Source organism: Dermacentor variabilis, chromosome 5 (genome assembly GCF_050947875.1).
Source record: "Dermacentor variabilis isolate Ectoservices chromosome 5, ASM5094787v1, whole genome shotgun sequence".
NCBI classification, from domain to species: domain Eukaryota; kingdom Metazoa; phylum Arthropoda; class Arachnida; order Ixodida; family Ixodidae; genus Dermacentor; species Dermacentor variabilis.
The window spans coordinates 64394361-64411119 of record NC_134572.1 but is presented as its reverse complement, the minus strand read 5'-3'; the positions used below and the strand labels follow the sequence as shown (position 1 = coordinate 64411119).

The following is a 16759-nucleotide window of genomic DNA, read 5'->3' as shown; positions in this document are numbered from 1 at the left end:
GCTATTTGGTTGTTTCTTTTCCTTTTTCAGGGGTAGGCCGGTGCTGGGTCGCTTGCGACGTCCCATGTCACGTGATGCTCCCAGCTCTATTACTGCGCCACTGCAACGCCAAGCGGGCGAAGCGAAGCCTGGTAAGCGCGAATGCACCTTTTTACGAGAAACCGCTCCGAGACGCTAAGTCACTGCAACTGCGCTGTTGTCACCCTTTATTTTTTAGGAGAGACTTGCGCATTTGGTTAAAATTTATTAATACGTTCAAGGTATGCCCACGTAGCCGAATGGTTAAGACACTCGGCTATTGAGAGGGTGCGGTACCCTCGGTTTGATGCGCGCCGCCGCCAAGCCGCGGGATTTTTTATTATTTTTTTCCCTGAGTGTGAGCCGTTCGAGGCTTCGGAAACGATTTTCCTGCAGCGAGTAGGCAAAGAAATGCTTCGCATTTAAAATAATATGTTAGACTTCCGAACACCAAATCTGGGTTGTTGATCATCACAACTTGCATCGCGTTTGTAGAAGTACGTATACTATTTTGACAGCTCCACGAAAGTACAAGAAACAATTTATAATATGTCTATATCCGGTGCGTTGCGCAAGAAATCGCACTTGGTCGAGGTTGTAGTGGTAAAAAAAAAATGGTTAATGATGACCTTACAAGTGGGACACGGTGCTGGAAATCGCGGCTTTATGTAATGGATGCGTTTTCGGATGGGTTTTTGAAGTGCTGTCTGCGGTTAAAATAAACAAACACTAAACGCGAGGCTTTGTTATGCCATGATTGCAAGTGCATCAGTGCCACAAGATTTAGGTATGTTAAAGGAATGAAAGTATGCGAAATAAAAATTTATGGGAAATATAATCTCAATAAAGGAAGACATTCGGAATATTGCCCAAACTGTGACTGAAAAGCGCGAACATACGCTCAAAAAGGAAGAAGATGTTTACAGTAGCAATACTTTTGATTGCACCTGTTATACAAAGGAGCCGTGAAATAGACCAATGAGATAAGGAATATGCGATCGCTGCGTACGTACCATGAAGTCCACAGCGTAACCTGAAAAGAGAGCAGTCGTTGTTGAACAAACGCATATTATATATATATATATATATATATATATATATATATATATATATATATATATATATATATATATATATATATATATATATATATATATATATATATATTACGTGAATAGGGGCTCATAACCAACCTGAATTCTCGTGTTGAAGATACAGGGGCTCCACATTAAAAGCGTGATGAACTGTGCTGCTGTTTTTCACCCTGCGATGAGACGGCGACGAGCACGTCTGAGGTCTCTTATCAAGCAAGCAAAAACCAATAAATATATTTTCGTAGACTGTTGGTAAACAATATTTTCAACGCTGGTTCTAAAAAATGAAAGCAATCATTTGTTGATGCGTTCGTTCGCGCGTTTCTTACTTTCGTCAATAAGTGGACAGGCCCTTTAATTTTCTTGAGCTGGAAACGTTTTGTTATGCTTCCAGAGATACGACCACCAGCTACAGATACGGCTTCGCGCCGGTTAAACCATTTCTTATTGGCTCGCTCGTTCATGTGTTTCATTACATTTTTACTTGCTCAATAACTGATATGCGCCTATTTTGTACACGTACATTCACGTTTGTGTTATTGAATGTATGAATGAATATTTACATCCTGACGAGACTAAACAGAATAGGCTCATTCCCGCCCCCCGACAACACATACAATTACAAAAGAAGAAAACTGTAGACGGAGGTACATTAAGCATGTACGAACGACGCTTAGCAAAAAAACTCAATTTATATTCACTTTGCAGGGCATGACGCTGTTGTATAGAATATTTGCGATATTTTCGATCAACAGCTGAAATTTTCAGCGTTATACACAATACTCAACTATTAATCCTTTGTGTATCCAAAACAACAACAATGGCCATCGTTGCACGCGTGTTGCTGTCGTACTAGAGGCCTGGCGGGCGAAGTTAAACATCGGAATTTCAACAGAAAGGTAAGTGACTCATCCATGCTTTGAAAAACTTTCCCTACCATCATGTAATAAAGACAGCCAAACATTTCTTTTTATTTTCCGTGAAATTCTCGTGAGTATAGAAGGGGTAAGCCAAAAAGAAAGAGATATATACGATAAAAGCGAGAAATGTATGCACTAGAAGGGTCATTTGGTGAGTTAAGTTACCTCACCTTGCTAACGAAGAAAACGATATTTCTCAACGTAATAGCGCACAATTACAGCTAACATTCGCGCTGCGGTTCTCAGGTTGCAAGGTCCACTGTTATTCGACTTTTCGGCATTCGCCTTTTCGGCGTTTTCGGAATTCAAGTTTTCAGCATTCGAATTTTCGGCATTCGAATTTTCGGCATTCGAATTTTCGGCATTCGAATTTTTGGCCGGGTCTGTCTCACCAGAGGCAGCTGCAGTCGAAGTTGACCATCATCCACTTGGAGGTGTTGACGACGATCGAGTCGGCGTATTCGATTCCGCGCAACCAGTGTCGGTACTCGGGGCAGATGAACGAAGAGCCGGCGTAGGCCGCGTCCACGTGAAGCCACACCGAAAAGCGCTCACCTGCATTCGCACGCACGTACAAGTAGCATTACGAGGATAGAGAGAGAGAGAGAGAGAGTCAAGACATTCGCACGCCAGGGCACGATTCCGTTCTTAGGTCGTGGACTTCGCCGCTTCTTGGCCAATTTCAGCGAATAGCTGCTTATGCTACATTGCATGTTTATTTGCACATAAGAAACACAGAACGTGGGTACGTGGCTACAAGCGCGAAGTCTCAACCGCGCCCTTAAAGACACAGAAAAGAAAAGAAAAGAAGAAAGATCTCCCTTAGCTGCAGGACTCGAGCCTGGGTCTGCCGCCTAGGAGAAGAGCAATCCACCGTGAGGTCTCGGGTCGCGGAGCACAGCCCTAATAGACGCAACTAGCTACGACATCACTTCAGAAGAGAGCCGTTGATGCGCGGTAGTGCCATGAGCCCAAGGCAGCACATACATGTATAGGACCACTAGGGCACGCCCCACAGAGGTGCTCGAATGCCACTTCATGTGTTTATGAGTTGCGCCGCGCTCGCTGGTTGTCACGAAGATCGCACCCCAGGCTTTAACCACAGGAAAACACACCAGAACGTCGAGCAAAGAAGCGCTCAAGCAGCGCCTCCGTTTCATCGTCGCGATTTTAGGGAGGTCTTATAGGTAGCAAGAGACCGAGAGAAAGCCAAGGCGCGATGGAAGAAATGCGAGAAAGTGCTATTCTCTGTGCAGATCCTGCGCAATCTGCGAGAAATGTCTCGCATCGTGAGCGACCCTTGGCCGAGAAAGAAACATAGTATGAGTGCAAGCTTTCAGCAACATTTCTTTAGGAAAGATCGCGCGTCTTTCACTCTCTCGATATTGTCTTGCAATCGGCTTCAATTCGTTGAGATCTTGAGTGCGCTCTTCCTGCATACTTCAGTGCGTCGCTTTTCTCAAATTAAGTCGTTGAAAGTCAGCGCTAAAAAGCGAACGATTTGTTCCAGTCGATATTTCCCCGTCACTTGTTACAAATGTTCGTTCTTTGAAGAGCAGTAACCAGATCGCGCGCTTGGCACACCTACTGTAGCCACCGTTATTCTGCAAACGAAAATCTTGTGGGTAAGTGCACAGTGCAGCGTGTGCCTCTGACAGGAGTAGTAATTCACAGAAATAGGGGTCTTCGAATAGCACATTTTTTCTACTGAGTCGACAACGAATATTCGATAGAATATCAATCTAAATACCTCAATAATTGCAATCTCTAAACAAAGTGAAATACAAAGGTTGTGCCGAGTATACATTTGGCAAAATACGCTTATTTCGGTTGACTGAACATGTTCTGCTGTTAGCAACTAGATATTTGGTCAACCGAGGAGCTTGTAAATGTGAAACTTCTGAAATGCGATCGTATGTGTATCCCGGTGCGGCATTGTTGGAGTCGGCGAAGCACCGATCAATGGGTGCCAAAAGATCGTGGAAGTAGGAACCTGCGATCAAGACCAGTATTGCCGGCCACTCGGGCAAGTGGCCGAAAATTACGAAGGCATGTTTAGAGATTTTTTTTTAAATTTAGCGCACAGGGAACTAGGGAAAGGAGAGGTTATTTAAACGCAGATTTTAGACGGAGCTAAGCAGTCTAGAAGATGTGCATGCAGGATCTGCTGAGGAGCGTCGAGGGGTTAGTGCCGTCCAATATCGCCTGGGCCGCCTAGCCGCGTCTGAACTGTCTGCAACGAAGCTCACAGTAGTTTCCCTCAAGTTAGCTCAACCTGTTCGAGGTAAGTCGTCAGATCTAGACTCCCGGGAAACCCAGCTCAACAATCGCATCCACCGCAACAACATCGGCTCGCCAGCATTCTTCGGGAAAGCCCTGCCGCCGACTCCACGGCTTATGGACTTGCTGCTGCTTCCCGGCCATGAGAATGCCATCATTTGCTTTCTTTTGAACTCTGTTTTGGTGGACTACTGCTAAGTGTGTTCTTGTGTAGTGTTAGTTTTTATATCCACTGTTTATTTCTCGCTGTATTTATTTTGTCGTCATCATTGATCTATCTTAAGTCCATGTGTGTTAGTGTTCTTGCGTAAATTTTTTTAAGTTTGTGTATTGCCGTTCGATAAATATATCTATCTTTTTTTCTTTCTTTCTTCTGACTCTGACCCCTTGACTGTGTTCGCTTGAGTACGGGAGGACCAACCGGCTCTTATACGCCGTCGACGACTTCGCGCCGACGGCGGACGGGTGAAAAGCCGTGACAATATGGTACACCACATAAATGAAATTATTGCAACAAGTGAATAGCGCGTCACCAGACACTGTTAGTAGAGTGCCCTGCTCGTTGAAGGAATTGCATGTTTACGGGAGCAGCGCGCATCGTTCTTGAAAGTATTCCAACGCGCTGAGTTAGGCCAAATAAAGGTTGCATGATTTGGCTAAATTGAGACAACCAATTTGTGGGCGGCCTAAGACAAGGCATGCATATTTAACGACTGCAAGCTATTGAGGATAAATGATTAACTCGGCGTGGTCGCTTAGGGACTCATGCATCTGCGCAAAAAAAAAAAAAAACGCGATTTTTCTACAACAGAATCACTCGGGAGTCTCCATTTATGATGTTATTTCTCTCTTTAGACTGCAAGTGTTGTTTCCCATATCGTATTCGAGCAAAAATGAATACTCTGGTACTTAGGATCAAATTGTACAATATTTGATTCGTATTCTAAACTTCGAATATTGGCGCACCCCCTACAAAATAATAATACTGATGTTTCGCCTAGCGGGATGGAAGCTAAATACAGTTTGGCTGCAACATCGATGAAGGAAAAAAACCAGTCACAAAACACAAAGGACAAGAAGAGAGGTTCACACCACAACGACTGGACTATCAAATGAGCGTACCACATCAGTTTATTAGGCGACAACTGCATTAGTACAACCCCGGTGCGCTTTCTAGAAAAAAGAATTTTTATTTCTAGGTCGGTCACGATAGATGCGATATCTTGTCTTTTCATGCTCTGTGATTAGTGACGCTGTGGTTGCGCATGCTCTGCTGGCCTTGCTGGGACTACGCCGTTTCTAATAAAGCTCAGCTGATAGTCCAGTCGTTGTGGTGGGAACCTCTCTTCTTGTCCTCTGTGTCTCGTGACTGGTTTTTTTTCCTTCAAATATGTACCAACTGGCCCGGACCCTTCTGCAACATCGAAACGAAATATACCTTCGAAGGAATCACAAAAATCGTCTCTTCATGTTTGTCTTGAAAACTCACATATTTCTCCGACTTCTAGAAGGTTGTCAAAGGCGACTGCGCCAGTAGTCCCGAGCGTGGCACACACCTGGCGAGAGAACGGACAGAAAGAAAAAAAAACACACAAATGAGACGTTCGGTCATATTTTAATCCGAGCTGCTACGAGCAGGTGGCAATAAGTCATCACAAATTATTTTTACATGACTGCATCTTAGATTTATTGGTGTCCCCATTACTATCTCATCTTCTGCCCAAAATTATTGCTGCAACGTGTAAGAGGCGCTTCGTTACAGTGACAGCTACACCTCCACTTGAGTCAAGCCATCTTATGACGCCTACTTCAATATCGCCTCCAGTGTATTAACTGCGCCTTGTTCCGTGCCTTGTTTCCTGTCAAAGCAGTTTCCATATTTTACCGTTCTCCCAGAGAAGGAGAGAAAAACAACTTTATCGAAATAAAAACTGTGCTTGGTTACCATTCTCCGAAGCATAGCAGCGGTCCCGTTACGTTCTACAGTCATAATGCAGCACTCACTGACTTCTTTATGTATCTCGCGGTAAAAAACAGACCTTGCTTTGACAGGGATTAAGGCACAGTTAAGACATCATAGGCACTTTTTTAAGTAGTTGTAAAATATAGCTTCCCCCATGTTGCCTAGGCTTGGTAGAAAAGATGGTACGAGTGAATTTAACTTAATGGGGATCATAAAGAACGTGATAAAAGTTCCGATGAGTAATATTCAGAAATAAAGATTTCGGAGCATCAGTCGAAGTCCTTATTGAACAACCCTCGTTTAAATGAATGACAAAAATCCGAAGTTAGTAGCTTAAATTGTACGCGTAGCTATACATTATATGTATCAGCTACATGTATGTATCTGGTACTTGCCAAATGGCGTTTGCGATTCATTGGGACATTGCACATCCACCGCCATAAAAGAACGAAGGTTTGAACAGTGAATAGAAGCGTGGCTTTCTTATTTCTAGAAAACATGTCTAAAAGTGTGTACTCAAAGTTATTCAAGCGTTGGAGCCACCTCTACATTGCCAATGGTTTTAAAATATGTTTTTGCATACCTATAGAATAGCGCATTCAACCTACCGAATAACGCTGTTGTTGTTTATAATGTTCCCGTAAAAATATATGTAAAGGTGGTGAGCAATGAAAATAAGTGGTACTCACGTAAAAAGGAATGAGTCCCTTTTCCCGATCCTTGTCCATGGCTTCCTTGAGGGCCCAGCCGCGCATACTGAGGTCGTCGTCGGAATCCACGTAGTGCATCTTCACCATGCCGATGAGTCCGGCTTTCTCCACTGACGAGTGCGCCTGTGATTGAACGCACGTGACAGGAGCGTTGAGGCCAGTGATTACTTGCGCCAGTAGCACTAAGATGCCAGTGACCGTTATATTGATCGTGTGAACTGGTGGCACCAAGCAGGACGACAATGTCTCCTAGAACCGCACTATGGCATAGCACTTAAAAAAAATTTCGAAGCGACCGAGCGAGTACAATAGCCAACGCCCAGAAGGGTTCCTGTGGCCAAACCGACGTTCATGTGAGTGATGATTGACACTCTCAATCTCTGCGGATTTGCGTAGCAGCGAAAGGTTAAAATCGCCTGACTTCCTCGACCGCGAATCAGGATGCTGAGCAATGCAATTTTAATAGTTGAATAAGTTGAAGAAGTACTATTTGTCGGCCTTGTGAGGATACGAAAGGATCTAAGGCTTGTATTTATGTGGCGAAAATACTACAAATTATATCCAACTTCCTGATCAACAGCGGTCGACCTTGTTCGACCACTATCGAACAAACGTTTGAATCGCATTTCTCAGAGCATTGAAGCCAAAGGGTCACTCGTGTCACCTATACACCTTATTCATACATTAGGAGCATTCGATCGACTATGTCAGAAGTTCAGCCCAGTGAGTGTGCATACGGAGTACTCAATGCTGTGAGGCATGTCGATCACCAATCCTCTCGCCTCCATTCTCTGTCGTCGCGGTCAGATCGCCTATCCTTCCTCTCGGAGCAGAGCAGGCACGCAAAATAATCTGCACGTGTCAAGCCGGCCTCTACCACTCGCAATACAACATTTTCTCCGCAACCAACGTGGCCCCACCTGGTCCGAGCAATAGGCCACTAGGCGCGCGTTGATATCACAGTCGTCGGTGTCCGGGTACTCGTGGCGAAGGAGGCGAATCATCTCCGATCTCGCCGCCAGCAGCGCCACCAGCGTGCCCTCGCTGGTCGTGGTCTGGATGACGCCGCCGCCTCGGCTGTGCTGGTTCGAGTGCAGGAAGTGTTCGGGCAGTCCAAGAGCCTTCGCCAGCCAGTCCAGCACAATCGTCTCGAGTTCGGTGCTCGCTGGGCTCGCCGCCTGCGCGGTACCACGGTTTGATTTGCCATCCGCCGCATGCAAAGTCGATGGGCAATCAGTTTTGTGGAATTGTGTACATTATTGGCTAAATGCGGCTCAAACAGTTCGAACCAAGCCACTGAGCGCGAGACTGGCGCGGCTGCTGTTTATTCCTGTGCGTCTGTGCTGGCGATACTGTATCCTTAATTAAAGTTGCTGTGGAGGAGGACAAAAGCTTCACTCACCCTATCGAAGTTTTGATCACGATTGAGGGATATCACAACAGCGTCATCACACAACCCAGCATTAGCAGTTCCTTTAAACAAAGTACGTTGAACATACTATATCGCTGCGCATCTTGATCCTCCTACGATCATTTGGTTTGTCCTGTCGTTCCGTAAAAATAATATGCATATACTCGTATATTTAAAACTACTTTTTGTTTCCAGGATACTGCAGAGGAAAGTGTCATGAAAACTGCTCTATGTCAGACACAAAGAAACCGGTACTAGAAAATTCACCGATGATTACGATACTACTTGATGCGAAATTTGAGCGCAGCAACGTGGTGTTTCTGGGAGACGGGAGTATTAGATGGAAACAAAGGCAACTTGTTAAAGAAGCGCATGAGGTTCAATGTAAAGCGAGCTACGCTTTTCAGACCTCTGGCGCAGGTGATCGAGGTACTGAAGACAATCTGTGTTTAACGGCTAGAAAACGGCTTATGCGGTTGATATCTAGCTTGATCTGTTTCACTTCGGGCCGTTTTGTAGATCACATCTTGTTATCACGACTGAGATGATGGTGCAGACCGTGTAGGCTTCCTCTTTGCATCCATGTCACAAAATGAAGGATACTCGATGGACTGCTTCTTTTTGGAACAGCTGAACTGTTGCACCACCTTTTACACCAATTCGCGAACTCGTGGTGACTATCGTGTCTGTTTTCTATTCCTTTTTTAATATTTCTTCCTTATTTTTCATCTCAGTATCGCTTTCGAAATTTTCTTGCAGACGTCTCCTTAAGACGAAGGTACAGGGTGCTTAACAATGAAAAATTGCTCAGCACCTATTCTACAAAGGCCCACCAATATATTACAGAAACACGCCTGGGACCAGGAGTCCTTTATTAAACAGCAGTTTTTTCCCCTGTGCGAATGTTCCTGAAGCTTCGGCTGGCCTCCAGAGAGCTGGTGAGAAATTAAGAGTCTATGCTTTATCTCCATCCTCCACACCTCTGTTTAATAGTGATCGCTTACCCAGGTGAAGCCGAGGCAGGTGATGCCATCGGATAACATGTCTCCTAACAACGACGGCGGTGAATTGAGAGAAGGGAAGTAGCCATGCATGTATGGGCTCTGCCAATGGGTGACCTGGAGAAATAGCACCAATCGAAATAGAGCAGTTTAGGGCTTACGTCACTTCGGGTAGACCACAAACTATAACAAATAAGGGGGCAGGGCGAGGGTCAATTCTCACCCCGGGCATGATCACGCGCTCGATGTCGTTGAAGATGTTCTCCCACGGCTCTCCCTTTTCGGGTGCGTGATCCGGTACGAGCTCTCGCATGTAGCCCGGCTTGACGTTGGGGAAGACGCGCCTCTGCCTGATGTTGGTCAGGTAGTCGGCGATGTAGTCCACCATCTCCTTGCCTGCGCGTACGGGCAGCGCAAGGGCGGCACTCGCGGGGTTCGCTTCATACAGTTGCACAAGGACCCGACCCTCAACGAAGCATTTTTCTCGGCATCAGCGGAGCAGCGGGGCAAGTAAAAGTGGTTGGCAACCAAAAAGCTATTTCCACCGCATAATCCACATAGGAAATATGCAGACCTTTCATGAAACTTCCCGTACGTATGAGGGTAGGGTTAATTGGCACATGTTTCTGAGCAAGAGGGGGAATGCCATCGAACAGAATAGAAAATATGAAAAGTGAGAGGAAGCCAAAGACAAAGAGAAGGTATGGTGCTGAGAGCCGTACCAACGCCCTACCTTCAACTTCGTCCTTGGCTTGCTCTCGGTCTCCCTGTTTTCTACTTTGTTGGATGGCAGTCCCTTGCACATTGTCGTATGCAGTTCGATAATTTTACATACATGCCATACTATCCTTTTGTAAATTCAAGGATTTGACACGGACAGTTTATCGACTCTGCAAAACATGTTAAGAAATTGCGTGGAAAGCGATAGAATTATTGAACTGCATACTAAAAGGTATCAGCAGGAACATGCACAAGCCCAAGGTTCATGAGAATAAATGCTGTCATCCACTTGAATTTAGTATAATGTTTCAATGAAGGGTGCCCACATAGGTCCCTTGGAAAGAATACTTAGGCAACTGATCAAGTATTTCTACCAACCAAGAACCACAGGGGAGTATGCTGGGACCGCTTCTGTTTAAAGTTTATATTAATGATGCCATACACTTAGACAGTAAGGCTAAATTCATTATATATGCTGACGACAGTACTGTTTTTAGGTACGAATTATCCCTTGAGTATACACGAATTATCGTGCTGACTTAACGTGTTCTTAATGAAATTATCCGTGTGGTCCAAGGAAAATCAAATAAAGGTCAATGCAGTCAAGACGAAGGTGATTTTTACGCGAAGAATGAAACAAGAACATTGAACAATACTATAACTTCTGACGGTCGACAAATACAGATAGTTGATAACTACAAAATTCTTCGAGCCTATTTTAAATCTACATTAAACTGGGACACACACGTTAACTGTTTGTCCCGAAAGCTATCTTCTGTGACAGGTATTCTATCACATTGTCCCAGCATGTTCCCGGCATCCGACAAACTACAAACATAAAATGCGTTGTTTAATTCGCACCTAAACTACTGTACATTAACTTGGTGTACAACTACCAAAGCTAACATAAACAGATTTCTCACCTCACACACAAAGAAAAATTATTCGCAAATATGGAATCGTTGTCAACGACGAGAGTGTGTACAAATTGTTTAATATTATTCGAGTCGAACATACTTGTATATACCATTTATTATATGGGATGAAATTTTTACACACACACTTGTAACAAATTTCATATGTTTAGAATACCGTAAACCTACTGTAAACACAAGAAATCCTGACATATCAGCGATTCGGCGTTTTCGCATATTTTGTTATCCACATCCAGTCACTAGGTACAATCTACCTATGACTCTGAATAAGTACGCATATGTTTGATGTTATAGTCGAAAGGAACTTCGGTTATATTTTGTTTAGTTATGAGTTTTATTACAATGTCTTTTTTTTACTCTTTAATGTTGTGTAACACTGGCAACACTGCATGTGAATGTTTAGTCATGCTGACCTTATTTGAATTGTTGCTAATTACAGTTTTTTATGCGGAGAAGCGCTTGCTTTCGTTTGTTTATGTACTGCTGCCACTTTTGATGCCCGGTGATATTGTCTTTTTATTGTTTCCGCAACCATAGTTTTATTGACATTAATAATCTTTGTATATATTTACCATCTCGTCACACGATGTATATTTGTCGTACTATGTACTCGCTGACGTTGCTATGTAAGGTCTTTTGTGCCCCGTCAAGCTACTGTCGTAGCTTTTAGCCCAATATGAGCGTCCAGTTTTTGTTTACTGGAAAATAAAGGGTGACATGATTTCGCTTTCGGCAACCTTGTGACCTAGGAAATCGCACTTCCGACAAAGCTAACCATGAGACACGCGTTTTTGTAGCACTTCACAACGCTTTAGGTTCATAAAACGCTCCTCTTGGGCACACAATTTTTATTATTTCGTGAAATCTCACCCATATGAATAATGTTTCGTCAATGAAATATGTAAAATTTTTGACAGTGCATTGCAGGATTGGCGTGCACGGGTACGTTAAGTGTCAATAGAAAGAAAAATATTATGGTGTTTTACGAGCCAAAACCACCTTCTGATTATGAGGCACGCCGTAATTGAGGACTCCGGAAATTTCGGACCACCTGGGGTTCTTTGACTTGCACCTAAATCTAAGTACACGGGTGTTTTCGCCCCCATCGAAATGCGGCCGCCGTAGCTGGGATTCGATCCCGCGACCTCGTACTCAGCAGCCCAACACCATGGCCACTGAGCAACCACGGCGGGTGTCAATAGAACGAAGTTCTTTTTATTTGAAAATATTTTTCTCTAGGGTATTAATATTTAAGAGGCGACGAAATTCAATGTTAATGCGCGTCTAGTTGCCTACTGAGGCGCCATGACTGTTATGGATACGCAATATTCAGCTGAAATGTTGCTGAGGGGGTTCTTTCTTCGAACGAATGTACTTGCACGCCGAAAAAAAGGCTTTCCCTCTTACCCTAATAAAATAAATGTTACACCGACCCGCTTAATCATTTCAAATGCCTTTTCTGTCGTTTCCTAGAAAAAATTCATTTCACCTATCGCGATAACCATAATCTTTATTTAAATACTTTTTAGGAAAGTCGCAGTTTAGCACGAAGGGCAAAGTATCGATTGCGATAGCAAATTAGTGCACAGCTATACGAAGTAAGGATAGCAGTATTATCGGCCGTATAAACGTGTAGGTGTAGGCACACTAACTAAATTAAGAAGCATGGTGTCACGCGCGCACAAGAAAACTTGAACACATCTGACTCGATAACCGCGGAAACTCGCTGTCAAAATGCTGGCGTGAGGAAATGTGGCAGCAGCAGCGAGCGAAGTGATATTCGTGCTGTCTATCGCTTTAACGCAAAGTGAGCACCGAGAGAACACAGCATGCACAAAGCTGTGGGCCACCGACGCACCTAGACTGTCCCTAACGCAGATCGCTCTCGAGATACGGCCGCGCGAACGCGCGCTGCCGCACATGCGCAGTTGCAGCTGGAGCAGAACGCCGCCCCCTTCTCCCCCCTCCACCCAGTTCCTTGCAACGTTGGGTGCCTCGCGCACGACGGAAGACGGCGCGCTTCCTCCCCGCTTTCGTTTCTTTCCACGCGGGCAAGCTTGAGCCGCGATCGTCGCCTCCCCTCAAGCGCCTTCATTCGCACATACAGCGTAGGGCGCGTGCCGACGTTGTTATCGCCCTTGGACTTTATACGGAACCTCACGACGACGGCGACGGCGGGAATGCACTTGGAGTGTCCATATAGTTATTATAGCAATAAAATAAATTATCCCATTTTAGCTAACGGAATATGTTATAACATTTACAGTGGACACATTTCAAATCTTAGTTTCCACTTACTGCTTATCTGACCCGTTCGCCTCTGTTTTCCAAACGGCTATATTCAAGAAATACTGGAAATTTGGTGGTAAAATGTCACATATCACTTCGGACTACTTTTAGTTCTAAAACAGACGCTGTTTGCATAATGATGATCTTTGTACTAGCTGTGATGTTACATGCTTCTAAATATGTTGCACAATTTATGATTATTTCATCCTCGTGATCTTTAAGCATACATTTCTACTGCTAACAGCCACTGAGATGCAACGTTTTATTACTTTCTTGTTTTTAATGCATAACATTTCATTCATGTTTGCTTCAGCCGTTGCATGATGTAAGCGCTCATACATTTCACATATATTGTAACTCGCGGCCCGAGCTACAGATAGCTTCCTCTTAAATAAAAGTTAACAAAGGAAGAAAAAAATAATTACAGAATAAGAACGTACAGACAACTTTGTGCATCTCGTCTGTTCGACGTATTGGTCCCAGTCTGTTCTAGCAGATCAGACGCGTTTAGAATTGCAAAGGACAATTCATTCTCCTTGCAGGAAAAGATAAGCGTAGCTGAATCGTTACAAATGATACACACAAGATCAATTAGAGCCATAAAACGCCTCTCGTAACTCAGCTTTAGCTTCAGCGCGGGTTGAATTTGAAACAGTCGGGCAGAGCAATGGCTGGGAGTTGAGCCATTGTGACCTTACTCCGGGGCGCAAGCAATAAAAAGTCCGCTCAAAGGTCGTTACGGTATTGGATCATTTTAAAGCCTGCAGGGCTGCACGAAGCTCCACGCTATTGCCGGAATGTGAATGAGGGCCCGTTCTTTCATTCTTCGCAGACGTCGTGCACGAAGCTCTTGCTGTGGTCTAAGGACTCGTATTTTATTCTAACTTCGCAAACGACTTGCTTTCCTTTAAATATCCGTTTTGCACCTCCATTTCAACGCTCCTTTGCGTAATAAGAGAAATTCTCAAGTTGTGCAAGAAATGTGACGAAGAGAATAAATTGCGAAAGAAAAAGAAGGTCGCGAAGATACTACAAATGCAACTAATAGTTAAAACATAATATCAACATCGCAAGATCTAGTTCTACGTTATAGACAGGGCGAAACCACTGTCGTCGTTTCATTATTCCGTTAAAAGGAAAAAAAAAGAAGGGTTTCTTAAACAGCAAGTCAACTAAATACCGGTTTTAAGGATACTAGAGCCTGTTGCTGAGGATGCTGTCGACTTCTGAATCTTTGTGAATCGTGTATGTATCTTTGTGTGAAGCAGTAATAGAAATGTGTGAAAGGCGCGTCTATTCAATAAAGAACCAGAATGCACGGGCTGTTGATGCGACAGACGCAATCAACTAAATCACAGACTTGAACTTTCTCTCCATCATGTCGCCTCTTGAATTTTCTCTTCGGACTCACACCGTTAAAAAAAGAACACCTAATTCTCATCTCATAGAGCTCGAGTGTTAACAACTATGATTTACTACTCAAATTTGCCAGTCTGCATAAAAACAAAACTTACTTGTTAGTAAGATGAAACAACAACAACAACCAACAAAACATTGCTTACCTCTCTTGCGGTATTCTTCAATGTCCATGGTGACCTTGGAACAGAAATGAAATAATCAGATGGTTGCATTACTAAAGTAACCTGGCAATTCGCGTTATACGTGCACTTACTAGTTACAACGACGTAAATTCTCAAAGGTGTGCCCCTAATAAAACGGTCGCTGAACCATGAGAGCGATCAAAATACGGGAATCAGGGCGAATGCGGGACTACTACTATATATGGACAACACCGACACTTTTTTGTATTTGCTCTGTATTTCGCTGTGTTTGCTGTATTATGTTGCCATAGCAACAAGCGCGGCTACGTAACCATATTGCTGCACGAAAACCAAACCCCGCAGCATGAAGCTTGTATTACTTGTGGTCACATAGTAAACCAAAAACATCGTGCTCAGATTTCGTCTGCGTTCTATGAAAGTGGCGAGGTTCAAGGCTTTGATCAACAAAATTCCAACTATGAGTAGAAGCACCGTCCACTTTGCAAAATTTAACAAGATGAGGGCGAATGTTGCCCACTATTTTGTAGGCGGCGATCTTTCTCAGGCGGAAGAAATCTTTTTGCAGAGACTTCACGCTCGAGTGGCCCTGACATGTGCAATCGCCTGAACTTGGTTCCTATGCCTGAAGAGCCCGTGAGCTGTTCAAAAGTGTTCTGTTCAAGCACCTACAGCACTCATTCATAATCTATTGTGGCTCTACCCAGAAACGCAGTCTACACGAGATAAAAGCGCAAGTGTTGCCAGCTTACGGACTGATCAAACTGAACGTTACCCCTTGGCTCAAGGACGGTAAATTTTATAAACAACTCCCCGTTTTCTTACACGAGGAGCCACCCCAAGGCTTTACTTCTAAATAGCCATATAATGTGACACAACAAATCGTTCCAATTGAAAATAATTATAAGAGATGCATAAGAACGAAAAAGCTTTAAAAAAAGAAGGGTCCCAGTTTTTCGCCAATGACGCGGTTTGTTCATTGTTAACACAGCTCCTACTGCTACATTACATTGGGCGCGTAAAAGCATCCACTGTCATGCTTATAGCTACAGCAGGGATGACAATCTGGGAACGCTTGATAATTCTGCCACTCGCCACACATTCGCGGTTTGCCATGCCAGAACGTCTGGCAAGCGTTGTGATAAAGGTTGCGAAATCTTCAGCAGCAGTATTATATTTCGCTCCTCATGTTGTATGTCTTATTAGGTGCTAGGGCGCTCAGTGTGACTGAAAACAATGGTAAGTGGCAACAATTGCACTGGCAAACCGTGTTTTATCATTGTAAATGTATCGGCATTAAAGTATCTCAATGTTCTCATATTTAACAGTCTTGCTGTCTATCTGTATACCTTGCACTTAATTATCCACTAGGACGGAAGATCGAACTACAATTCTTAGCTGGACTAGTCTATTAGCTATGTGACTCTTCGAACGAGATGGCGTTTGTTCCAATTCCCGCCATCACTTTAATACGCCCAACAGAAGTTGGTAAGACTGCTTCAGTAGAAGATGAACCCCCAAGGCTTTTTCAAATTCACAGGCAACATCCAACACAGTTATGTTTTCTTTTTTGAGAACATTGAGATTTATCAGTCAATTTCTCTCCTTGCATGAACTAACTGAGAGAGAGAGAGAGAGAGAAACAACTTCATTGAGCCGAGCTCGACATCTTCTTAGACACCGTCGATGCAAGTGGTTCCCTCTTCACGACACATTTCATAACAAGCTGAGCTGAGCTTGAAAGTCGGAGTTTCTGAAACCGGCAGTGGTTGTTGCTTCGAGGATGCCCAAAAATTATCTACCAATAAGCCCGAATGGGTAACATAGGAGCTCATCAATCATCTCACGAAAATTGCTGA

At 43.9% G+C, this 16759-nt stretch overlaps 1 protein-coding gene across 1 annotated transcript in view; it reads right to left on the bottom strand.

Annotated features, from left to right (window-relative positions):
• Window positions 1-16759, bottom strand: part of Hdc (histidine decarboxylase) — a 35561-nt gene that overhangs the window by 14804 nt on the left and 3998 nt on the right. The window contains exons 2-10 of the mRNA XM_075692648.1: window positions 14904-14937; window positions 9621-9793; window positions 9401-9514; window positions 7906-8163; window positions 6965-7108; window positions 5802-5868; window positions 2425-2587; window positions 1212-1282; window positions 1032-1051 (exon numbers count right to left, since the gene is read on the bottom strand). Of these exons, the coding sequence (XP_075548763.1) occupies window positions 1032-1051; window positions 1212-1282; window positions 2425-2587; window positions 5802-5868; window positions 6965-7108; window positions 7906-8163; window positions 9401-9514; window positions 9621-9793; window positions 14904-14931 (1038 nt within the window). The 5' untranslated portion in view covers window positions 14932-14937. The remainder of the gene's footprint in view (window positions 1-1031; window positions 1052-1211; window positions 1283-2424; window positions 2588-5801; window positions 5869-6964; window positions 7109-7905; window positions 8164-9400; window positions 9515-9620; window positions 9794-14903; window positions 14938-16759) is intronic.